This window comes from Plecotus auritus, assembly GCF_963455305.1.
Source record: "Plecotus auritus genome assembly, chromosome: 6".
In the NCBI taxonomy this organism is placed as follows: domain Eukaryota; kingdom Metazoa; phylum Chordata; class Mammalia; order Chiroptera; family Vespertilionidae; genus Plecotus; species Plecotus auritus.
The window spans coordinates 8,319,662-8,345,241 of record NC_137773.1 but is presented as its reverse complement, the minus strand read 5'-3'; the positions used below and the strand labels follow the sequence as shown (position 1 = coordinate 8,345,241).

Here is a 25,580-nt window from a genome sequence, read left to right as displayed (position 1 = left end):
GACCCTTCTGGACAAGGCTACTGCTACCAAAGTTTCCCGCTCTTGGCTCTGAGCGCTAGAAAGAGGGTGTTCTGCTACTTTCCAGGGCCCGAGGGGATGAGCGAACTTCCTATGCTTCTCCGGTGCACACATTAAACCTTAACGCCTGGAGAAGTGTGTGCTTCCCTGTGCCCTCAGTGAAAGGCTGGGGTCCTGCGGCCAGACAAGGCCCCCAGGAGTGGCAAATGGCGAGGGAGTGGCGCATATTCTGGCCTGTCCAGGGCTTGGCCAGCTCCAGCCCCCGGGCCAGATCTCATCGTCCACGGCCTGTTTTCGTAAACTAAGTTTTACTCTCTTGCTTACGTGCCATCTAAGGCTGCTTTCGTGTCACATGGCTGAGTGGTCGCGACAGAGACCATATGGCCTGGAAGCCTAAACGAGTCACTAAGTGGCTCTATACGGACAGCGTTCCTCGACCTCTGGCCGCTCACACGGGGCAGAGCTGCTCCTGCCCCTGCCGGCGACGCACTGCAATGGGCTAGACACGCAGCTGCTTTGTTAAGAAGAGGGCTTAGGCCAAAGGCTTTTAAAACTTAAAACCAAAAACCACTGGCAGGAAAGCCCAAGCGGCAAGTGGCTGAACTGGGTTTCGAAAGCGGGCCATCTCACTTTGACCGCACACGTCTCCCTGCACCTGGGGAGATGGTCTCCCTGTGCCCAGGCCCTGCTCAGAGACAGGCTGGCGCACCCACCTTGGGCTGGTGCGGAAGGAACGTGGGCCGTGGGCCGTGGGTCTCAAAGTGTGGTGCCGGGACCTGCTGCAGAAGCTCTGGGGGTGTGGGGGTGGCGCCTTCGTGTTTTAACGGACCCTGCAGAGGAGTCCCAGGCAAGCTCGAGTTGGAAGCCACTGAAGGAGGGAAGAGCGAAGAACAGAGCCCTGAGCTGAGTGTGGAGGCAGCGTACAGGCAGCCCCCTTGCTGCCTCTGGGACTGAGGCCTCTGTGGCAGGACAGAAATGGGTCTGTTGAGCATTCTGTTTTCTGCTTAGAAAGAGGCCCGAGCTCTGAAACAGTGCACAGCCCTCCAGGGAGGTGGCTGTCACCCTGGGAGAGCCCAGTGTGGCGTCTGCTCCAGCTCCCCTCTGTTCTCCACTGAGCGGTGAGGTGTGGCCCTCCCTTTTCCCCCCCAAGAGGCCGGCCTCGGATCTGGAGGCCCTGCGTCCAGCTGCCGCCACGCCACCCTGGCACCCGTAATAGGCTGACATTTCCCTCTGTCTCCTCCCATTAGGCCTCCGCTTGATCACTGTGCCTCCCTGGCTCCGGGCGCAATCTGCGTGCCGTGTGTCCATAACACTGTGTAATTGCTCTAATGCAGCAGTGTTATCTGGGAGCATGCATCGTCTCATTGCAAAGCCAGGCATCCACAGTGAGTGCCTCGGCCATCTCCCCGGGGGCCAACCTCCCTGGGGTGCTCTGGGAACCCCTCTTCTTCCCTCTGCTCGGGTGGGGATCCAGACGCCCTGGCCCATCATTCCTACCTCAAGTCTGGTTTCTCTTTACGTCCAGACAAATACGGTGGTTCCCTCCTTAGCGCTGCCCAGGAAGGAGACTCCCGGTGAGTCATCGGCAGCTATGGCAACAGGATGTCCTGGTTTGTCCTCACACCTGTGAGCGCCCAGTGGCCAGTCCTCTAAGCACAGACCTAAGTGCTTCCGAGAGTGCCGGTGCTGAAGGCACAGGGCCGAGCACTTTCCCACGTCCTCTCGTCTAATTCTCTAACCGCCCCGAGACGCCACTGCCATTTCATTCTGGACCCTAGAGAGACCAGTGCACTCCACCAGATCACACAGCTGGAGAGTGCGGAGACACGGATGACCATTACACAAACCGCCTTACAGGACTGTCGTTGGACAGACGTCGCTGTCCGATTCCCACGTCTCCCATGGTGGAGGCGAGTCACACAGGTGAGTGGGGGATTCAGCCTTCATTGACTTGGAGGTGGCAGGGACCAGGGACCCTGGTGCTCACCTCTCTGCCGAGGCTGCTCAAAGCAGCAGCCATGCTGATCCTCCTCTCGTCGGGGAACAGAGCGCGCTTGGCACAGAGAGCGAGGGCGGCGTGGAGGCGGCACGGGAGAGGGGGCGATTGTGTCTGGAAGCCTTCTATGGTCAAGGCTTGGCTACCGAGTCCAAGCGTTGCCCAAAGCCGCGCTTGCTGTTGGCACGGCTGACGGAATTGTCAAGAATACCAAGAAGCCCCGAGAGTCCAGATCCGTAAGCAAAGCTCATCTCTTGCTTGCCTAGAGCAGGCATCGAGTCCCGGCGGCCGATGGGGAGGAGGGATGAGAGACGGAGGGAGGAGAAGAGGGGCAGGAGGCCACCTGCCCGGCCTCACCTGCTCTCCTGGCCCATCCTGGGTGCTGCCTGCTCCTCACTGCCTTGATCTCCCCGCGGACCGTTTAAATTAAAGCTCATAACCATTGTGCGGGCTTATAATGAAAGCAACTGATGCTGCACTGATTAGCCCATTACTCTCCACTGTTAGAAAACAGTGATCTCACAAGGGGCCTCACTCACTGACGTATAGCAGTCGGCCTCCCATTTGACACCTCAAATTAGCAGCCAAAGCAATAACAGCTGGGGTTTTTGTCTCAATATTTGTACCCGACTCCAAAGTGATTTGGCACCGGGGTGAGCGTTATTTTTAAACACAGCGCTCTCACTGCCAAGTAACATTTTAAATGGTCTCCAGGTGTCATGTAAAACCTACAGAAAGAAATAAAAACAGTCCGCTGCCAATTTGGGCCCTTGATGCCATGGATGCGTAGCAGAAGGGCCTGTCTTTGGTTCTCCCTTCAGTGCATATTCACATTGTGACAGACAGAAACTCCACCCAGCAGAGCCTCGCCGGGAGAGAATAACAGAGAAAAGATGCCTCCAAACTAACTGTAAACAATGTGAGTTTAAAAAGGGAGAGATGCCTTTTCAGATCTCGCCGTTGCTCAGAGATGCTGGTCGTGTCAGTCTCCACAACGCTCCGTGCTTATGGCCCCTGGATGCTGAGGTGCTCTTACTCATGTGTTGAGAACATCACAGGTGACGCCTGGTGGTGGCTCAGAAAGACTCAATTGCCTCCAGAGGGCCGGCGTAACTGCCAAGTGTGCCTTACCCGACAACACCAATGAGACGGCCTTAGTCTCCTAATTCTATTTCATCTCCTATAAACTGGGGGCCTGGGCAGGCAGTCTCGTCTGCTACATTATTTAGAAACCAGGCAGCTTCCGGGGTGCCCAGAAACAGACAATTCCCACTTCCGCTGCACGGGGTGTCCAGCCCCGTGAGAGGAGAAGGGGAACGTGTTTAGGTGCCCAGTGGCGTGCACACTAAGAGGGACGGAGCGCACGCCTGTTTTGCCCCTGGGTTGGCACATAGGGCGACTCCATGAGTATATACTGAGTGGATGAATGAGTTTCAAAATGTGAAGGGTCATGCTTTTGGCATCTTTTGATGAAACAACGTTTCCACTCTGAACAGCCTCCTGGGCTAACCTGGGAGTCACGAACTCAATTGCCTACGGGAGCCAGGCTTGATCTCTGAGTCCGTAAGTGGGTTGCGTGGGGCTGCAGCCACCACCACTCCACGACACGATCGTCACTTCTCGTGTCCAAGGATCGCTGCTACGCTGGGACGTGGGTGCGAGGCTGCCAGTTGTTCCCTTTTGTTTAAAGAGAAAGCCAGGCATCTAGCAGGGGTGGGCAAACTTTTTGACTCGAGGGCCCCAATGGGTTCTTAAACTGGACCGGAGGGCCGGAACAAAAGCATGGATGGAGTGTTTGTGTGAACTAATATAAATTCAAAGTAAAGGAGCGGAGGGGAGAGCAAGAGAACCGGATAGAACAGCCGGATCCGGCCCGCGGGCCGTAGTTTGCCCAAGGCTGATCTAGAGGCTTTATGTGAAGTCTCCTGCTTTTCTGCACAGGTGAATCGTAAGGGACAGAGGTCCGCATGGAACATACCTGGGGCTGGATCTGGCTTGCAGATGCCCATTGCGGGTCTCTAAACCAAACAGATTAATTTAATAATTTGAGTCAAATATATACATTTGACACACATATATATGTCGCATGATATATATGTATCAAATATGTGTTTAGCGTATCCTATATAATAAAGAGCTAATATGCTAATTAGACTGAACAGCAGAATGACCATCCGGACAACCTTCCAGACGAAGCCGGGGCTGCGAGGGCCAGCCGAGGCTGCGAGGGATTGTGAGGGCTGAGCCCCTTGCACGAATTTCGTGCATCAGGCTTCTAGTATGTATATAATGGAAGAATGCTGATGGCATTACGGTGACGTGGTTAAAGCCTCTGTCCCACACGGCATCTCCTGACGGGCAGTCACTAGCTGAGAGACCTTCTATTCCAATGAACTCCCTTTAACTGGTTGAAAATGATTCAATGCTTTCTCCCCCCACATATCATTACTCGAGGACAAAGAGCCCTGAAGAAGTGTCTGTTTATAGGGCAAAACCATGCTCCTCCCGGCAGGTGTAACCCTGCCTGGTTTCTGCCCGCTACTCATCAGTTCCGGGGCTAAACATACCGGTCCGCTCTCGTGTAGAGTTCGGAACTGAGCCACTTCAGAGCTGTCAGCAGAAACACTGCACAAGATGCACGAGGCTCAGCTCCTGGGCTGGATGCTGGGTGGTCCTGCTTTTACCCTCTGATATTGTAAGGGGGAGGGGGCTCTCTCAGGGAGCGGGCTGCAGCTTATACCTGGGCCAGTGGGGCTCAAAGACGGGCAGGGGCATCCAGTGTTTCCTCGCTGGCTCTGGTCACCACCAGGTGCCAGGACCAGTGATGTGGAAACCCACCTCTTTCCAGATTGCTCCCCACCAGACAGAGATCTATTGGGGTCCTGGGGGCAATCAGCCCCTAATCGGTGGCTGCCTGATGGGAAGGCCCCGTGCTGAATGTAAAATGTTCCCTCTGACAAAATGCTGGAGGCTGAGGGATGATGGGAAGGCAGGCCGTAGAGGCCGGCTTCATTCACTTTTGTTTCCTTTCTGCTAACACAGGAGGAAGGTAGGTGGCCATATAGAGCACTGGATAAAGAGTCCGTAGACCTGTTTCCTGGCCTAATTCTTCTGTGAAACTTCCCCGTGGTTGTGGGCAAGTCACTTAACCTTTCTGAGGGACTTTCTTTCACTTAAAATGAGGTGGTGGGGCCGGCTGACCCCTGGGTCTTCCCAGCCTACAGTTCCCCTCTCCCGTTCCAACTGGGCTGGTGCTGGCTCTGAGACGCCACATCTGGAGCAGGAGCAATCTTCCCGACAGCAGTGGAAGGGACGTGGATGCCCAGGTTGGTATAAAGACAGCACATCTGGCCAAATTCAAAGTCGCCCACAGCCCACCCCCCCGCCTCCCGCCACCCCCCATGCAACAGTTGAACAAAGTTATGGGGTCGGCTCTTTTTTCCCTTCATGCAGACACCTGGCTCCACTGCTGTGGGGTTAACAGGCCTGCTCCCCTAACCGGCTGCCACATCTCCAGACATGGGGGCGACTCTCCTACCCGCTGACTTTGTGCAGCCATTTCCAGGGCCAAGAGAAGCGAGTAACGGGCACCGGGAAACATTCACGCGGAGAGGGTTTCACTCTGGTGGAGACAGCTTTATAATCATACTCCTGGCTGCCCATGAAAGTGCGTCTTTTGGGGGAATAAGATCCAGATGTTTAAATTAAGATAAAGGGCAGAGCGTAGTGTGAGGGGAGGGAGTGGCAGATATTCCTAAGTATTTAGTTTCAGAAAATACACTGTTTAAACATGGTGCTTCTTAATGAATGGGACGTGACCGCAGAGTTGGAGCAGGGCCGGCAGGAAAGCAGGCCTGGTGGGAGCCGTGGCGATCCCAGAGGGCACGCCCTGCCCAGAGGGGTGCCTGCCACACAGCTGTAAACGCACGCTGTGCAACAAGTGGCCATGAGCTAAAGGTGGCAGTTTAAGATTAAATCAATTCAAATGCAGTAAGATGAAAAATTCAGCCTCTCATTTGCTCTAGCCACATTCCAGGTGCGCGAGAGGCCGTGGGCCTCGCTGCACCACGGACGCGCAGGTGCCAGCAGCAGTTGCCCGCAGCGTCCCATTGCAGAGTGCTGCTCCGGACCATCCTGGCCACCTGCGGGCCCACGGCTTCCGGATACTCACGCAGAGTTGACCGCAGAGACTTTTAAATATAATCACCAGAGTTTTAAACATTGGCAACTAATTATTATTATTTAAAACACTGGAAAGCCCTAACCGGTTTGGCTCAGTGGATAGAGCATCGGCCGGCGGACTGAAGGGTCCCAGGTTCGATTCTGGTCAAGGGCATGTACCTTGGTTGTAGGCACATGCCCAGTAGGGGGCATGCAGGAGGCAGCTGATCGATGTTTCTCTCTCATCGATGTTTCTAACTCTCTATCCCTCTCCCTTCTTCTCTGTAAAAAATCAATAAAATATATTAAAAAAACAAAACAACTGCTGGAAAGACCCAAACAAAACAAAAAATCAAATCCCACATCTGCAGGGTTCATTCAACCTATGGGCTGATAGTTGGGGTCCTCTGATTATACGTGGAAGGAGAATGGGCTGTCTAGAGTGTCTGCAACGATTCCAGATATAACCTGGGAGAAGCGGAATCCTATTCCCTCCATCCCTCCTCCTCACCACCCCTGCTCCTGAGTGTCCTCACAGATGGGACACGGCAGCTTGGGGGAGGGTCGGGATGGTGCTTGGATTCTCCCAGCTCTGCCTCTCCAGGGCCTCCCTGGGCACCATCCCCACCGTAAGGCCATCCGGCAGGAGGAGGGCCATTTCCTGCTCGAGTTCCTAGGATCTTGGCTTTCCAGACCCAGTTCTGTAGAGTCAGGGACTCCTGGCCACAGGAAGCCGAGCCCTCCAGTTCCCAGCCCGATGGAGGTGGCAGCAGCAGCAACCGGCAGGTTTGGCTCTTCATAGGGATCATGGCCCCTGGTCTGGAGACCCACGAGAGCCAGGAGCTGAGAGCTGACCAAGGAGCCAGGTACTCCCTGAACCTGCTCAAATACTGGCACCAAAGCTGGCAGCAGAGGATGGAGAAAGGGCGGAGGCTGACCATCGGCCTGGAGCACCAACCGGTGCAGAAGCTCCGCTTTGGGGTGAACTGATCCCCATATGCATCCGGCAGCTCTGCGGCATTTCCCCACTGGCCTCCTTACCACTGAGAGAACACCCTCTGGAATCCTTGTACAAAGATGCAGAGCTGTTTCCCCATTTCGTTTGAGGCGGGACACAGCAAACCAAAAGGCTGCTCCCCAACCTAGTTTGCCACGCCAGGATGCCAGCCCAGAAACCTGGAGGCTGGAGTCCGTGGCCCCTGGGCCGTCCACTGCCCGATTCCACCTAAGTGCCGCTCATGGGAAGTTGGTAACGGGAGTCCTACCCATTCAAGATCCTCTGTTGGTGAAGAACAGTTCAGTGACCTTCGCCACAGCCTCTTAACCCAGGAATTCACAGGATACATCCATTTCGAGACTAAACTAGCCTTCAGTTAATAGGAAAAGGAAATCAAACGGAAATCACGAGATGCCCCCATATCCTAGTTACCTGAACTGTTAAAGTGCTACTTATTTAAATGGGAAAAAATTATCTTACATTTTTCTTAGGCCGATGTTCTCAAAACCAAGCTAGTCATTTTAAGAACATGACCATGATTGCCCAGTGGCTCAGTGGTTGAGCGTCAACCTATGAACCAGGAAGTCACGGTTTGATTCCCGGTCAGGGCACATGCCTGGGTTGTGGGCTCAATCCCTACTAGGGGGCATGCAGAAGGCAGCTGATAGATGATTTTCTCTCATCACTGATGTTTCTACCTCCCTCTCCTTCTCTCTTCCTCTCTGAAATCAATAATACACACACACACACACACACACACACACACACATACACACACACATATATATGTATATATATATTTTTAAACATATGACTATGATCGAAATCCGGGCCTGGGTGACTAAAGGCGGGGTGTGGTGTAGCACAAGCAAACCTTCCTAGTATTCTGGGGGCCGAATGGAGGTGATCAGTGCTTTCCACAGTGTTCCATTTTAATCCCGATTACCTGAACAAATCACAATTTGCAGCATAGCGCCAAAAAAAAAAAAAAATCATATTCTAGAGATATTTTAAGACTTTCATTAAGCCATGACAGTTTTATACTCAAAGCTATGTCATGACTAAACACTCTGATTCCAGAGTCTGTTAAAAAAAAATAAAATAGTTGCATCTCCCAGAGAAACCGAGGTGAAACATTCTGTAAATAAATGAAAACGAGTCTTGTCTGTTCGAAAACACCAGTTTTCACCAAGGCTGTAATTTGCTCATTGTTAATAAGAAAAAAAAATCACCATTTAGCTGGAAGAATAAAAAACCAAAGGTGACATGAGAAATCTTCTGTTCCAGTAAAACACTACATTGTTCAATATTTGAGATAATTCTGGGACAACTTTAACTTAGTTCTGTTCGGGGCCAACACGTAGCAGAAAATCTAGAGACGGGGCAAAGCTGGCATGCATTTGGTTAATTAATTCCTACTCAATGTGGTCCCGTGTCCTTTGGCTTCCTGCTCTGTGCCAGGCTTGTGCCAGGTACGGAGATAAGGTGGCAGAACAGGGCAGGGCTGCTCTTCAACTGCACTTGTTACGAGAGGCCTGATTGGGTGTCTGTGACTCGCCAGACGCACACTTGTGGTGTCTCCTTTAACCCGCATCGCAAGCCTGGTACCCAGCTTCTGTATTACAATATGGAGATGACCCCCCCACCACCACCCGCACCACCCAGCCTGGTGAAGCTGGAGGGCAGCCCATCTTAGGGGAGGACTCTGACGCCCCCATGCTCCGCCGTGGCCTCGCACCTCCATGTCTGGGTGGTTCTGTGACTTGGGTGTGATGCCGATTAAGTGGAGGTCACAGGATTATTCTGGCCCTGTGGGTCAGAAGAGTTTTTCAAGAAGAAAAACCATTGGTCCTGAGTTATTCCGAACATTTACTACACTTGTTTCTCTGGGGTGCATTTTGGAATAAATTTTTCAATTTTCACTTTTTCATAGCAGAGTGGTTAGGAGCCGGGGTTCAGGGACCGGGCAGAGCGGGACTGGATGGAAAAGCAACCCCCGTGCAGCCAGGGATGCTCCAGGCAAGTCCTTCAGCTTCCCCAGCCTCAGCTTCCTCCTGGGGAAAGTGAGGTGAATAAGAGCCACACCGTGAGGTTGTGGCGAGGATTTACGGAAAACGCTCCATTCTAATATCAGAGAGCCTAGGCCAGTGGTCGGCAAAGTCGTCAGTCAACAGAGCCAAATATCAACAGTACAACTATTAAAATTTGAGAGCCAAATTTTTTAAACTTAAACTTCTTCTAACGCCACTTCAAAATAGACTCGCCCAGGCCGTGGTATTTTGTGGAAGAGCCACACTCAAGGGGCCAAAGAGCCGCATGTGGCTCGCAAGCCGCAGTTTGCCGACCACTGGCCTAGGCGATAGCACATGCAAAATCCGGAGGCGCGAGCCGTAGCTGTGATACCTGTAATGCCCACACTAACAATTACGTAGCATCGCTGTATTGCAGCAGTCTTCCCTTAGCCACAGTTTTGCTTTCTGTGGTTTGTTACCTCTGGTCGACCACGGTCCACAAATGTTAAATGGAAAGTCCATAAGTAAACAATACAATAAACAATTCACAAGTTTTAAACTGCGTGCCGCTGTGAGTAGCGTGATGAAATCTCGCGCCCTCCCGCTCCGTCCCACCCAGGATGGCATCGCCCTGTGTCCCGCGTACCTATGCCGCACACCCTACCCGGACGTCAGTCACTTAGCAGCCGTCTGGGTTATCAGATCGACTGTCCCGGGACCGCGTGCTTGTGTTCAAGTCACCCTTATTTTACTTAGCAATGGCCCCAACACGCAAGAGCAGTGATGCTGGCAATTCAGAAATGCAGGAGAGAAGCCGTAAAGTGCTTCCTGTAACTGGAAAGTGAAAGTTCTCGACGTAATGAGAGAATTTAAAAGAATCGTGTCATGAGATTGCTAAAACCTATGGTAAGAACCTCTATCCGTGAAACTGTGAAGAAGAAAAATGAAATTCGAGCTAGTTTGGCGGTCACACCTCACACTGCAATGTTACAGCCACAGTGAGTGGTTAAGTGCTTAGTTAGGTGGAGAAGGCATTAAACCCGCGGGTGGAAGGTGAGCAGAACCCGTGTTCTGACTGATGGCGACGTGGTGCCCCAGAAGCACTGAGCCTACAGGAAGACGTCAGCCCGGGGTCCCCTGACACGAGTGCCCACATTCACATAACGGTTATTACTGCTCAGTTATAATTGCTCTGTTTCATTATTAGTTAGTTAATCTCTAACGGTGCCTAATTCATAACGTACACTTGGAACAGGTGCCCCGTGGGTAGGGGGGACCGCTGCACGGGACATGCTATACTACATGTTATACATGTTCATCGAGAATCTCGTTCCACATCCAGAGGAAGCTCAGCCGAAGCAGAGACCAGCCGGCCACCTGCCTCAAGCTCTGGGCTTTCTGAACTGGACTGACAATGTCTATGAGTGTCCCTATTCCCAGTGCCCAGCACCCCTGAGCCAGGAAAGCACCCCACACTAGGAGAGTGAGCACACCCCGACCTGGGCATCAGGACTGTTGCCAATTTCTTCCCACTGACTCCTTCTTACACCAGCAAAGAACGCTCTTCTCCGTTCTTCTGTGTTTACCAGTGGGGCCCAGGGCCGGGCCATGTCCTGCCTGCCCGAATGTGGATGAATTAGAACTGCCCTAAAAGTCTGATTGATTCCACCGCTGCCTTAACTCTTGAATCTCTGAATGTGGGCTGAGAGGGCTCAGTACACAGGCTGACACAGGAGTCTGGGGAGCAAGAAACTGGGCAGTGGGTGTTCATCTACTTCTCAGTATTTGCACAACCCCAGTCAGAACTGATTGACAATTGAAGGGACTAGGAGGCTAGTTCAACTCTCGAGAAGAACTTGCTTGCTTCTGTGGGGTCCTTGCTCAGGCTGGGGGCCCTGGACTCCACGCCCCTTAGCTGTGTGTCCGTGCGCACTCAGCAGTTCTGGTGACCTCTGGCCCAGCGAGTCTGACCCGCTGGAGCGCCTGCCCGCCCTCTGAGAGCTCTCCTGTCCCTGGCGCCTGGCACTCAGCTAGCTTGTTGGGTGTCGGCACTGCCATGGATTACAGCAGGGTCTGCCTGAGCTGGCAGTGACCCAAAGGAGTGGAGGCCGGTGGGGAAGGGGCACCCACACCCCATGGGAGGCAGGCTTGTGCACTCAGCCACACTGACCATTGCGATGCAGGAATGAGCCCAGGGCTGCCAATGCTTCTGGTTGCTAAAAGCCCAAAGCTGGAATTTTATGAAAAGTACAATACATTTTAAATGTGAAATGCTCACGCCCATTGTTAAAGAACACGTTACGAGATTAAGTAAAACTCATCCGTGGATGCAATATGGTCTGTGGTCTAGTTCCAGCCTTGGGTTTCGAGAAAGCTGAAAGCAGGACCTGGGATCAAAGCCTGCCCTCCCTCAGCCTCCAAAATAAGAGAGGCCACTGAAGGACGGCACTCAGGGTCCCCGTGTCACCAGGGGTTTCTCCTGAAGAGCCCAGCTGCAGGAGGTGTCCATGTGGGCAAAGAACATGGGGCCCGGGGTCTGGAGACCCAGGTGCCAGCCTCTTTGCTACCACCAACTTGTCCTTGGCATCCCCTGGCCAGAGCCGGGACTCGGGTAAGGGAAGTGGGGCACCCAACGTGCAAAATGTTAGGAGGCCTGGGCTCACTGCTGCCTGGCCCTGCTCTTGGCCTCTCTGTACCTTTTCTCTACAGACACCAGGGCCAGCCTAGAGTAATGTCACCGAATTTCCAAAATCGGCAAGTGACATAAATGGGAGCGAGGCCTTCCAAATGGCACGCCTGGCTATCTGCAGACCCGAGGACCCGCGCGCAGTTTGCTGGGCCTGCGATCTCTCCTGGCAGACCTCTCACTGGGCAGCGACAGCCTTTCAGGACGTGTCCCTGACATCTTTGGTCTGGCGTTTTTGGCAGCGTATCTGCTGATCTTCTGATTTGCTACATGTAGTCGGGAGACAATAGCTGAAAATCTTTTTTCTCCTCCTATAATACTATTGAAAAAATTAATTAACTATCTTATCCATTAGGACTTCTCATTTTTGTTTCATTTGTCCATACTCTTAATTTTTTTCTTTTTCATTCAATGTTTTTCTAAACTGGGCAGGGAAGAGCCTGGTATAATTGGTGAATTGCCCGCCCTGTCTCAATCTCGCTAGCAGGGACCAGAAACCCACGGCTCAGAGCACAACCAGCAAGGATTCCTGCCCAAAGGGGCTGGAGACGCAGTCTTGGCATACTCGACGGCCAAATACGCACGCCTTAGAGAAAGCCGAGATGTGAATCACCAAATGGATAGAACAGGTGGAAATGAAAGGGCAGTAATGTGGGCAATAGAAGGGCATCGGACCCACGGGAAACAGGCCGCTCCATGAAGAACCTTAAATGCCATACAGGAAGTTGGGGCTGTGTTTTGGGGCAGTTTGGAGAAGGGGTCCCCAAACCATTGAGCGTCAAAGTCAATTGGTGACATCCAGAAGTGAGACTAAATTGTCCCTGGGATTAGAATGTAAATCAGTGATAAAGCGGGATTATTTTCCTTCCCTGGTGAGTTTGATTCATCTTCAACTTTTCAGGGACCCCTAAACTGGGTGAAGGGGATGACAATTCTGCAGGCTTGTGGGAAGCACCAGCGTTTTCCTCGCCAGGATTTTGAGTCCTGGGTCACTTTCCTGGCTCGGCTCTCGGGGCCAGCTCACATCACCCATAGGGCATGGCAGCCACGCTTCGGGGGAGCCAACCCTAGGAGAGCCTTGGCGACACAGCTCAGAGGGGCAGCTGGTAGGATGCTGGCCACTTGGGCTCTGCTGCTGCTGGGTGGGCACTTCCCTGGCTTCCCTGACATGGGCTATTCCTCTGTACAAGGAGGGCAGCGATAACAGCACAGTTTCCCACAGGTTTGTGAGGACACAAGGAGGTCACGGGTTAAAGCACTGGTTATGTGTTGGGGACGGGGCACTGCCCGAATGCCAGCTATGATCACTTGCATTGGGATTCCACCCCTGTGGGGGCTCGGGGCCTTGAGAAGTTTTGTCTACACTATGCTTTTCTTTTTAGCCCCCTTCCTGCCTACCTGACTCCTTCCCTTTGTCCTCCAGGCCCGGTGCTGGGCATCCCCCACTGGGCATGCGCCATAAATGCGGACAAGGTGGGCAGAGTTCAGTCTTTTCCAACCTGTACTCCTGCTGCTCCCCTCACTGCAGTGAGTGGTTCCTGTCAACTCGTCTCCCAAGTTCTCATTCCCTGGAACAGGGGAAACCAACCTCGGTCTAGATGGAAAGAAGTCCTATGGCGTTTCCCTCATAGGAAGGACGAGCTCACGGGGTGATCCTGCGTGAATTTTCCACTAGCGCAGCTGACCCTTGAACGACACGGGTTTGAACTGGGCAGGTCCACTGACCCGGGGATTCTCTTCACTAAACACCTGTACTGTTTTCCATCTGAGGTTGGGAGTCTGCAACATGGAGGGCCAACTATATGCATTGCTCTACACCATTTTATACAGGGGACTTGAGCATCTGCAGATTTGGGTATCTGTGGGGGGCCCTGGAACCAATCCCCTGTGATACTGAGAGATGATTTAAGTTTTGGGGGAGTCAAAAGTTATATGCCGATTTTTGACAGTGGGCGGGGGGCAGGGGGAGTTAGCACCCATATCGCCCATGTTGTTCAAAGGTCAACTGTAGGTGACGTCCACAGACATCCCTTGAGTTAATTTTGAGAGCTTTCCATGAGGTCACCCTGAGTCTTTCCTTGTTTTTTACTTCACGCTGCTCCACGTCAGAGAGAAGACACACCTGAAAGACTATGTCTTGTGTCTTCATGTGCAGATGTTAAAGCTGCAGGTGCTGAAAGATGACCTGTCCAGGCCCAGCGTGTTTCGAACTTCCTCCCCTCTCTCTGAATCTCTGAAGAATTTACTAGGTTAACACATGATGCCCTCACTTAGTTCCTATTTATGTCATTGTCAGGATTCTTTATGGTGCCAAGTTGTGATTGCAGAGAAGAATTACAAAATGTCGATGCCTAGCTGAGATTTGGAAGGTCTGGGGGTGGGGAGGGGAGGTCCTTTAGATGGAGATGTCAGCTCCAGCCAGTTTCAGAATCGCTCCCCATTAAGATGGATGGTTCCAGAGCTGAGTGCCTCTGCTGGAGATTAGAAACGCGTGGAATCACTGATGATGATTAATTTTAAGTACTTAGCCACGTGAAGCCAAATGAGCGTGTCTTTAAAACAAAGCTATTGATCTGGCTTTGTTTGGAATCTCGAAGATAAACTAATCAGATCCTGCGGACTCTGCAATGATGGGGAATGAGAACTTTTCATCATAGGCTTGCAAGCTTCCAGTGTGAGAGACCCGGTGTGGCTGGATACTAGCGTTTCTGAGTCTAATTGTCTCCTGGATGGGGATGGGGCATGGTGGGAAGAAAGTGAGGGACGTGGAAGAAACACTATTTGGGAGCCCTTCCTATGAAATAGATAAGGTGCCTCTTCTTAACGTGAAGAAAACAGGCTCAGAGAGGCTCAGTAGCCTGGCCAAAGTCCCACTGAGTCCCGCCTTCCACACCCAGGTGTGTCTGATTGTCAGACCTCCCCCCACCCCCCCGCCTTCCTGGTGAGGAGACCCCGCCATGCCTTGTAGAGGTCTCCCAGCTGCTCCGTGGCAGCTGGTGACTTCCATTTCCTGATCTCTTCCCAAGGAATTTTCTCATCCTTCCCAAGAATAGGGTGCTATTCTCCTAGCAGAGGCTTTCTTTGGAGGCAGGGAGAATCGTGCCCACCCTTCTCAGCTCCAGCCTCTTGAGAAGCCCTGGGTGACCACATTTGGGCACATGCATTGGTTGTGGGTTCCGGGGTCAGAGTGTGGTGAGGAGGGACCAGCCCTGTCAGGAGTGAGTGCCTCCCGCCCTGGCTGTGGGCCTGCCCTGCCCCTCTGTGCTGGGATGCTCAGCTTTCATCAGTCCCAGCGCCTGCAGCATCAGCTCCCCTCTATTTCCCATGATTCCTCTTGGAATCACCTTCCTCGCATGCAATGTGGAGAGACTCTCTCCAGCCCGTTGCTGTCTGCAGGGCCAGGTGACAGGGGAAGGGACAGGGAGCCCTTTATTCCTCCTTTTATGTGCAAAGGGACATTTTAAAATATTCACTTGTGTATTTGTCTGACATTTATTCATTCTTCTGGAAGTCAGAGCTACGCAACCTGGTGACTAAGTAACTTCGTGTTTTCAGGGATGCCCAGCAGACCCCACACTTGGCATTCTCTGGGTGGGACTGTACCATCAGAACTATTTTTAGAACCAAGCAATTATAGAACTTGGAAAGGAGAAGGTATCCCCAAGATAGAGCAACCAACCCCTTCATTTTCCAAATGAGAAAACTTAGGCGCTGAGCATGGAAGGGACTTGCCCAAGGTCACGCAGCTAATTAGGAGCGGAGTGGGGACCGGACCCGGCATCTCCTGACATGAGTTCTGCTGGGCTTTCTTGCCTTCCTCTCCAGCTTCCCCCAAATCAGGGACTGGAAGTCTAGCTGGGGTGAGAGCAATCAGAATGTTTTCTTACACAATCCAACTTCAGTTTGAATGGCTGACTCCCCCTCCCCGCCTCCGCCCTCCCCTCCCGTAAGTCAGGTTTCCTTCTAGACCCATTTGAAAATCTGGAACCCAGAAAGGCAGCTCCATGCTTCCAGGTAAAGTATACAGAGTGGGGTTCTGGGGAGGTGTCCATTTCCTCTCATCCTCCCCTCCCCCCACACTTTAAGGGTTGCTGTTTAAAGTTTGGATTTACACCTGAGGTGAGAGCCCAGGAGCAAGGGCAATGGCTTGGCTTGACCTACTGCTTGGCCTCCCCGAGTCCTGTGCCCAGATCCCTTTCGGATTTTGGGTGATTGCCCTGACCCCTGGTGCTACCTTCTCTGGTCTCCCAGACCTGTAACCTGCCTCCTGCGTGCCCACACTCAGACAGGCTCCCCCCCGACCGCGCTGGCAGGGGCTGGGGGCTACTCCAGCCCATCTGCTTCACCCAGCAACAAACACCGTGAGCGCGGCGAGGAGAAAGGGCTCGGCTGAGACTTCATTAGCAGGAGCCCCAGTTTGCGGGAGGTGGGAAATCACACTTTGCTGCCTGCAAACACTTTGGCCAAGGTGAGCCAGAGGCATCTCCAGGTGCCCAATTTTAATAGCACTGCAGCAGCAGCCCCAGAAACGCACCCGCACGGAACCCCCTGTACACACACTCCCCCTGTCTCCTCCTCACCCGGACACGCACACGCACACCAGGCAGCGACCGCACAATCAACTCACAGGATCTCCAAATCGCGCAGCGCTCGGAAGGCTCCATCTTCAATGCAGCTGATGTGGTTGTTGTCCAGTTGCCTGTGGAAAAGCAAGGGAGAGCGTGAAGGCTGAGTGCGGGCAGCGCCGAGGAGCGGCTGGCCAGCATCCCCGGTCGCCGAGCGCCGGTCCCTCCACCCCTCGCAGGCTCTGCTCGTCCCCGCCAGGAGCTCCCGCAGAGCCAGCCCGTCTGCCAGGCTGCTCCGTCTCCTCTCTGACTGTCTGAGAGAACTACACAGACGAGCGCACCAAAGGCTGTCAGGTCTCAGTAAATATTAATTGCGCATTTTTTTTTTTTTAGGCAGAAGGGAGTAATTTCATTACATTAGGGCATCCAATCCATTACGAGCTCTTACCGTCATGTCACTGAAACAATTTCATTAAGCTAAAGGCCTGTAAATCATTGGAGGTCACTGCTCTGCCCTCCGAGACCTCCCAGAATGCTTTCTTCCCTTTCTCCCGCGCCCTGTCTCCTTTTACTGGAAGTGGCAGTCTCTGACACAGCGCTAAATCTCAAGGCTTTATCTGCCCACGAGCGGCGAGGGTGCATGGGGAATATACCGATTCCAAATTAGACTCAACTAATCTAATTTTATAGTCTTTTTATTATTCTAAGCACCAAATGTCTGTGGTGGTTTGATGCCTCTGTGCTTTGTTACGGGGCCCATCTGGTAGGTCATTCTATGGAAGCATTTTCTGACTAAGTACAGATTCCCTCAAACTGCACCAACCATCATCAGCGTTAAGGAAATCCATTGATGGAGGCGCTCCTGGTGGGGGGAGAAAAGGGAATATTGTCATTGCCTTCCAGAGGGGCCACTTACATTTAAATTGGGGAGAATTAAATGCACCTATTTTAGGGCTCGGTTTCCATTTCCCTTTCCATCGCCTGAGCATGAACATCATGTCTTTTAAAAAGATGCCTCGATTAACATACAGTCCAGTTGGGACTGAGGTATTTCAGTTGAGAGCCAGCAAACAGATACCATTATCTCTGAGTCAAATGCCTCTGATGCGTGGGGATATTTATCATGACCACGTTCCAACTTAGATATCATGCAGGAGATGACTCATGTGATTTCTAAAGAAAAATGTTATGTAGAAAGTGGTTATTAGCACCAGGTTGTCGATCGTAGTTGGTGTGCAGAACACACTGTGGTTTTGGGGAGCAAGGGGATGGCCCAAAGAAGTATGGCTGTACCGAAAAGCTCCCTCATAGACTCCTTTTCCTTTCCTTTGTCTCAGGAAAGATCAGCCCCTCTCAGGGGAGGGATCTCCGGGTGCTGGGATTTTCACTTGTAACTTGCGCTAATCTCTCCCAAGACAACTCTCTGCAAAGGACGCGTCCAAGCTACACTGGGCCACCCTCACGGAGCGTTTCACATTCTGCTAAAGGCGGGATTAAAATGAAAACACGAGTATCGCTGGAAAAGTATAGATGTGGGGCTGTGCGAGCGACAGGAGTGAAGTACGTGTAATTAGAGCGATTAGTGCATCCCGGCAGATGGGCTCCGCGCCATACGCCGAGGAGCTAAACCATCTCAGATGCTCATGATACAGGACACCAGCCACCCAGAACTTAAACGTAAACAGGAAAAGGGTGTCTCAAGGAGCAGAGGCACTTTTTAGGTCTTTAGGTCGACCTGTTCTACATGTGGTGGTCTAAGCCCTTGCTGCTGCCTCCTTACTGGGATCCCAGAGCTCCCGCTGCCCCCACTCTCCTGAGCCTCCCCGAACAGGGGTTTATGAGAGCCCTTTCCACAGGTTTCCGTCAGTGTCGCCGCCAATTCCCTGCACAAGTTCTGTTAAGGCAGCCTACCTAGTACTGCTGCCTGGCTTCCAGATTTATCATCAGTTGAAGGGCCGATGAATCAACAATCGCTGCCCCACACCAAGGCCACCGGACCTTACCAAGCAGAAATGCAGTGGAGCTGGCTTTTGGTCCAAAAATTACTCAATGAACATGCTGAACTCGGCAAAAACGGCACCCTCCTCCTGAGTAGAAAAGTACCTAAATCATCAGACTGGGAAGTCCGGTGCAGCGCCGAGAGAGGGCAGTTTGTGGTGCCGTCCACTTTTGTGCAGACATGTTAGCAAGGGCCCTGCTATTAGAATATTCTTTATTTGCTGGATCTGTGAAGATTTTTCTATTCTTTGTCTTTTGGGGAGCACTAGAAACCAAATGGGAGGCTTTAGATGTATAGAATTTTACATGGAAAGAATGCAGTCTGCAGGGAAGAGGAGAAAGAAGAGAGAGAGAAAAGGAAGTGGTAGAAAGAGATTATTATAAAGGGTGTAGGAAAGGAGATGTGGAAAAGATTTTAAAAAATCCACTGCTCAGTGTCCCATCGGGCTCCTCCAACCAGGACCCTGATGTGGAGGGGACAGAGTCTGTGAGGGCCCTGGTCACTGCGGGACTGAGCGCAGAGATGCCCAGTGTATCGGCACTTCCATGATGTTTCGGTATTTCAGTGGGTGCACCAGTTGACGCCTAGTTGCTTATTGGTAATGTGAAAACCAAGCTTTACTGTAAGCATCCCTGTGGGTGTATTTTATAGATCAAATTAGAACATACAAAGCACATCAAAATATACATTATTTATGTTTAAGTGTGCTTTTCCAGAAGACATTTATTTATTATAATCAAGATGGTCTCCTTTCCTTCTGACCAGATAACCTAGACCGGGCTCTGTGGTCAGATTCATTCTCAAGAAGGATGGGGCATCATGTGAGTCTATAGGGTACAGGGCCGACGAGGGTCCCGTGGGGCCAACGAAAACCTCCATCGCGTCACCTCCTAACTGTTAGATGCACCCAGGGCACGAAGCACCTGGGTATTTGTAAAAAGCCAATCATGGTTTTGCCCCCAATGCCGCTATTTCCTGCCAATGAGCCAGGTCCCTAAACAAAGTAAGCACACACTGCTTCCGACAAGGTGTCTTTTTCTTTCCATAGTGCATCTCAGACCCCCAGAAGTTGGCCCCGAAGCACAGGAGAGGGGAGGCGACATAAGGCAAGCCCAGTGTGTCTGTGAGAGGCAGGGAGTGAGGGCTGCTGCACACACAGAACCTTCCGGAGTCACGGCCAAAGCACTGGACTTCGCAGTGTGCTCCTGGGGGTGGTTGGAGGCCGCCCACGTGTGTTCTGAGCTCTCGGGTCAGAGGTCCCTAAAGTACTTTTTCGAAGATCCTCTCCCAAACACATCGAAACAGCCCAGCAGCCACTGTACACAGAACCCCGTTACTCAGGAGGCCTGTTCAAAGGGGACCTGGGCAGTCTTAGGAGGCTTGATGGTGCTCTGTCCGTCTTCCTTGGCTGTAAGTGCATTCCACACGGCTGCTGCTCCTTTCTCCTTAACACACAAATCGCTGACACCAGTGTCCAGCCCGGGGCTGGGAAGTCACCGTTGGTCACGGTGGCTGCGAACGAGTTCTCCATGGAAAGGGTGGCAGGGCTGGTCCAGGTATGGGAGAGAGCTCCCCACCATGGGCCACACTGCGGGCTATGACCCTGGAGCCCTCTTAGGACTAACACGCAGTGACCCCGCACGCCCTCTACCACCACCCGGGGTGCTGTCTGTCTGCCACGCAGACCCCTGCTGGGGAGCACTTGGGAGGACACCTGGAATAAAGTAAGATTTCCACGGGCTCAGGGGAAGAAGAGGAGCGGGGAGGCCGGGGAGGGAGGGCAGGCTGGCTATTTTTTGGAGGCAAGTTTTATTGTCCGCCGCTTTACACAGAATACTCCAAGTGATTTACAATCTCCTGCCTGTGGATAAGCCCAGAAGCCCCAAAACGCTCTTGATATTAAATTAACTGCTCTAATTTCCCTGGGCAGCTCGGATTTCGGCAAACAATGTGAGAGCTAAAATGATGCCGCAGTCCATTTAGAAAGGGATCCTCAGACAAGAGCTGAAGGCAGACTCCCCGAGAGGAGCTTCCCGGCTACTGTATTTTTATTCTCTGAGAATATAAACAAGTCAGAAAGGAAAGCCAGCGTGAGCAAGGGCTCAAAATAAACTTCGCACACAGCGGACAGGGAGACAGCGCTTTCATACACGCACCGCTATCAAGACGCCTCTCTTTGTATCACAATTTCAAATTTCATAACTGGGGCAGCACAGGCCTATCTAAATCCTTAAAAAGGGGCTATAAGAAACTCGATTACAAGATGAGGAGCAATCCACCTATCTCCCAACCACCACCACCACAAGAGAAGAAAGAAAGGAAGAAAATTCCAGGGTTTCAATGACGTATTTGAGGCCCCACGAGAAATACCTTGAAAACAGAAATCTCTACAAATGGGCTTTGAAGATCGGAAAAGATGTAGAATTCCAAGCTAGTTATCTACGTGCGAGGGCTACCTCCCGGAGCACATCCAGCCACATGCTTGCTTCTCCTCCGGATGCTCTGGGCCCCCGAGCATCTCGGCCCGTGGATGGTTAACCTTCGCCCCAAGTCCAGGGGCAGCCTTTCTCTCTGGGACGGCAGCTGGAGTTGCTGCGGCCCTTCTCATGCTGACTCAGAGAAGTAGCTACTACGGTTCAGCACCCTTTGGAGTTAAACCGTTTGCTAATTTCTGAGCAAAACTACACAAAATGTACAAAATAAGTGGAAGGACTTCTGCATGAAATTCACAAGGGAAACCTTACTAGAAATTGAGAGCAAGTCCGTGTTCCCAGAATCTAACAATGACTTAACCCATGAGAGCCACTGCAATAGTCTCATTAGAGTTTCACACAGTGTTAGGTACCCGGGATGGAGAAGGAAGTGTAAGACATCCTTTGAAAATATTTGGGAGGAGGTTGCCATCCCCTCGGCTTTTACATCTCAACGATCTTAAAAGATTTAAGATAATTCTAAAAATGAAACTATGTTGAGTTGGTTTTTGATGAAATATATGTGTTCATCCATATACATATTTGAAGTGTACTTCTTCTTCTACACAGAGGAGAAACAGAATGTTGCAATATTAAAAAAAAATTACCTGTGGAAATCCTACTTTCTTAAGATAAGCCAGAAGGCAAAACATGAAGTAGCCTTGACATGGCTATTTCTTTTCTCCCCTTTTGTCCAATTGTCTTTTAAGCAGAAAACAAGAAACCTAGCAGCAATTCTGAAGGTTGTATTTTTATGACACTTTAACGTTCTAAAAAAATCATTATTGAAGAACAAATTATAGAAGCATTTGTCTGCTGCTGGCTGGGGTCTTCAAAAGAAAACAAGTACAAAACTCAAGGTTATTTTAACTAGTAAAAGGGAAAAAAATTATGTTCAAAAGAAATGCATACACTTCATATAATTGAGTACTGGTCAGACTTTGTAGGCAAATCAAACACTTGATCTAACCCGCAGTCCACTAATGAATTGTCACTACTTCTCATCATTAAGGAGCTACTGTAATTCCATATGAAAACAACATCTCAAATGAGAGAGAGAGAAAAAAAGAGGTGAATCTATTATTTTGCACATTTTGTACACTTGCCTACCAGACCTAAGAATACATGCACATAGATATATTTACTGATCCATGAATTATTTATGTATCCACAAAGACTCCTGTCTAGAGAACCGACAACTTTATGCCTATTTCTCCTACATAATAATCACATGTAGTCTCGCCCTATCGTGTGCAGGTAAGTAGGAATGCATATTACAGAACAGGTAAAGTGAATGATGGTTGACTGCCAAAAGTGAATGTACCTGTATACGGTCACAATTACAGATTTACTCAGATAATCAAGTGATCGTGAGCCTTGTAAAGGCTTCAGCCAACCAGACCGACTTCGTAAAGGACAGGGTCCCAGGTTAATTAAGCTCTCAGATCAGGACATCCTGCTGAGACTTGGTTATGAATGGAAGCGTGACTCTACTTTAACAAGCGTCGCTCTGCTCACCGTGCCACGCGGCTGGTGTAATGCCTAATTGAGTGCAGTCTATGTCATGTTATTTCTCGGCAGGAGAATAACTGCATCCACTCCCGTAGACGCCTGCAAAAGGGAGCTTGAAACCCGCAAACATGGTGATGGATTAGCACCGAGGCGGCAGCCCGAGCCAGAGGAGGAAGGGGTGTGTTACACATCGCTGGGAAACAGCAACAACTCCACTGCTGTTTACAGTTCCCCATTTGCAGGGATTTGGCAAATGGAGTTGTGCTGAAAAAATGCGGGGGCAGGGTCCCTGCAAAACGATTTAGCATGAGCTCTCCTTTAATTTAGACAAGTTCCAGTTGGAAACAAATTTCTGGCAGTTCTAGATAAAACAACAGCAACAACAAAAACCAATCAAACAAAAAGCAAACCAAAAGAAAACACCCTGGCTGGAGGGGGCCAATGGGGAAAAAAAGGAGACATATGTAATACTTTCAATAATAAAGAATTATTTAAAAAAAGGAAAAAAAAGAAAACACCCCATTTTCATGACGAGAAAGTCTCATTTGTTTCCCAGCAACTTGTAGACTAAGGGGCCAACGGAACGTGGTTATTGATCGCAAACGGTGCTCTCAGGTTCGAGGCTTGTGTGCCTCAAAGCCATTTTTTTTCTTGTGTCAACCTGTTGTGAGGCCCAAAGGGCTTTATACCTGGGACGTTCAGCTTGCCAAGCTTTGCCTGGAACTGTCCCTGTTTTTGCATCAAAGCTTCTAAATCCCATCCTGGGGCACCCATCAGTCCCGGGCCAACCACGATGCTTGTTCACCCCTCACACCCCGAGAGCCGACTCCACTGGAAATAGATTCTCACCTTTCCTTCATCAGTGTCCCTAAACTTCACAACAACTCACAAACTGGCTTTCAGTTATGTCTGCTCTGGAAGGCTCCCTACCGCATCCTCTGTAAGACGGCTGTCCCTTTGCAGACGCACCTACAGCTAGACTGGTGGGAGCCCTGGAAGGCACTAAAATGTTCTTTGTGCATCTTCAACCTTCCTCATGGGGAATGAACATTTCTTTGTAAGAAGTACCCTGTTTTACTCGGAGGCCTTGAAGATGTCATGAATACTCAAGAGGCCAAATGAATGAAAGGCTGTCTCCATAGCGATTGGGGTAGCTTTCTTGTTTCCCTGGTTACACTTTTGAGTGATAACCATCTGGGGCTCCTCCCTGGCACAGGGGCGGAGTGAGAGAGACCACGGAAAGGTGGAATGTGCTTCTGTTAATGGGCCTGAAAGTTATCTCTGACATCTCTGTTTTTTACTCCTTTGTTTTTATGTGTGTGTGTGCGTGTGTGTGTGTGTGTGTGTGTGTGTGTGTGTGTTAAAGCAAACAGCACAAACATGGTGAGTTTATAAATGTTTTCACATTCAAAAGTGTTGCAGAAATTTCCCTTTTGGGCTCTAGAGATAAACTGTGAGTATGACCAGGAAGCATGGCCGGAGCAGAGAATTTCTTCCTGGACAGACACAGCATTAAGCCCAGGCAGGATGCTGGCTTTCATTCAAACCCAGGATCAGAAACGGCAGGCGTGATGCTGGGTTGAAGTCCCAGGTCTCCCTGACAGTGTGTAGAGGATGCATCGTGTGTGTGTGTGTGTGTGTGTGTGTGTGTGTGTGGTGGTGGTGGTGGGTGGGCAGGGACAGCCTCTTCAAACCAAGGAAGATCTGCTTCCCTTTACAAGAGTCACATGGATCTCTCCTGTAGAAACTGAAGACTTCCTTGAATTTACTCACATTTCCAACCCATACTAACCTTGTGGAGGCTCTCAACATTTGCTACCCGTTTTATAAATGGAAGACTATACGGCTCCTGGACATCGTAGCCGTGTGAACACAGTGATTCATAGCTGTCCCTGGGATCAGAGGGCAGAGCCTCAGGTCAGGGGTCATTCTCAGGCCCTAAGGTTTTGGGCTCTCTCGGGACCTGTCACTCCTCCCTCCCTCCCTTTGTCTCCCTCTTGGAATGGCCGTGTCTGTCCTGGGCCTGTCCCACCATTGTGCTCTGGCAGCTGGAGAGCAATCTGCTCAGAATGAATGCACCCTGAATCTCGTCCATACCCGACTGAGAGGAGATTGAGACGCCACTTTGGACTTTAGACTTCTAGATTGATGCTGGAATGAGCTGGGATCTACTGGGATGGAGTGAATGTATTTGCGTGTGAGGAGAACATGAATTCTGGGGGAAGAGGGCAGGGGCAGAATGTTTGTATTCCCCTCCAAACTTATATGTTGGAACCTGTTCTCCAAGGTGATTGTATTCGAAGGTGGCACCTTGGGAGGTAACTAGGTCATGAAGGCAGAGTCCTTCAGGAAGGCAGGGTTTGTGCCCTTAGAATACGGGCCCCTCACCACCTGCCGTTACAGTGAAAATACAGCACTAGGGAGTGAGCCCTCAGCAGACAACGAATCTGCCAGTGCCTTGATCTTGGACTTTCCAGACTCCAGAACCATGAGAAAGAAATTTTTGCCACGTATAAGCTAGCCAGTGTGTGGTGTTTTGGTATAGCAGCCTGAATGGACTGAGACCACCATCCATGCCCCCACGTCTCAGTTTCTTCACCTGTACAATGGGGAGAATAACACTTCACCCAGAAGGCCGTCTTGAGTATGGAAGTAATGAAATGTATGCACTCTGAAAAGGTGCTTGTGGCAAGGCTTACTTGTCTTTGCTTTGAAATAAATAGTATTAAACACAGGACTTCATCTTATATAATCTCTGAAGCCTCTTTCAGCTCTGAAGCTATGTGGCCGGAGGTCAATTCCTTATGAGATTCTCAAGAAAAAGTTCCTGTTCATCTCACTTAGGTCTTTCTGGGATTTGAGACTATCCCTTTATCCCCTCTTTTTCCGTCCCAGACCAAAGAAGCAGTTATTGAGAAGTTCAGTATATGCTTTCCGAGCCGAGGGCAGCAGTTCCCGCACACGTGCTTTTTGTACGTCTCCAGCTAATACGAGACTGAAATGTGAGAAGCCATATAAAACCTACACAAAATACAGATTTTCCTCTTACTGGGAGAAGGAAGTCCATGGGCCCATATTCACAATTCCCATAGGCGAGAACCACGGAGAGTAACCACAGAATTTAACCCCATTTCTTGGTGGTCATTTTAAATTAATAACCAAT

The 25,580-nt window shown here is 50.8% G+C and overlaps 1 protein-coding gene across 2 annotated transcripts in view; it reads right to left on the bottom strand.

Moving 5' to 3' along the window:
* The window catches only part of SLIT3 (slit guidance ligand 3), a 560,992-nt gene that overhangs the window by 120,128 nt on the left and 415,284 nt on the right, over positions 1 to 25,580 (bottom strand). The window contains exons 1-2 of one of the 2 annotated variants that reach the window (XM_080675633.1): positions 16,884 to 16,989; positions 16,498 to 16,569 (exon numbers count right to left, since the gene is read on the bottom strand). Coding sequence is in view for 1 of the 2 variants with exons in the window: in XM_080675632.1 (XP_080531758.1) it covers positions 16,498 to 16,569 (72 nt within the window). In the remaining variant the exon portion in view is untranslated. Of the gene's footprint in view, positions 1 to 16,497; positions 16,570 to 16,883; positions 16,990 to 25,580 lie in introns of those variants that run through there. The other variant, XM_080675632.1, reaches the window with a different exon arrangement.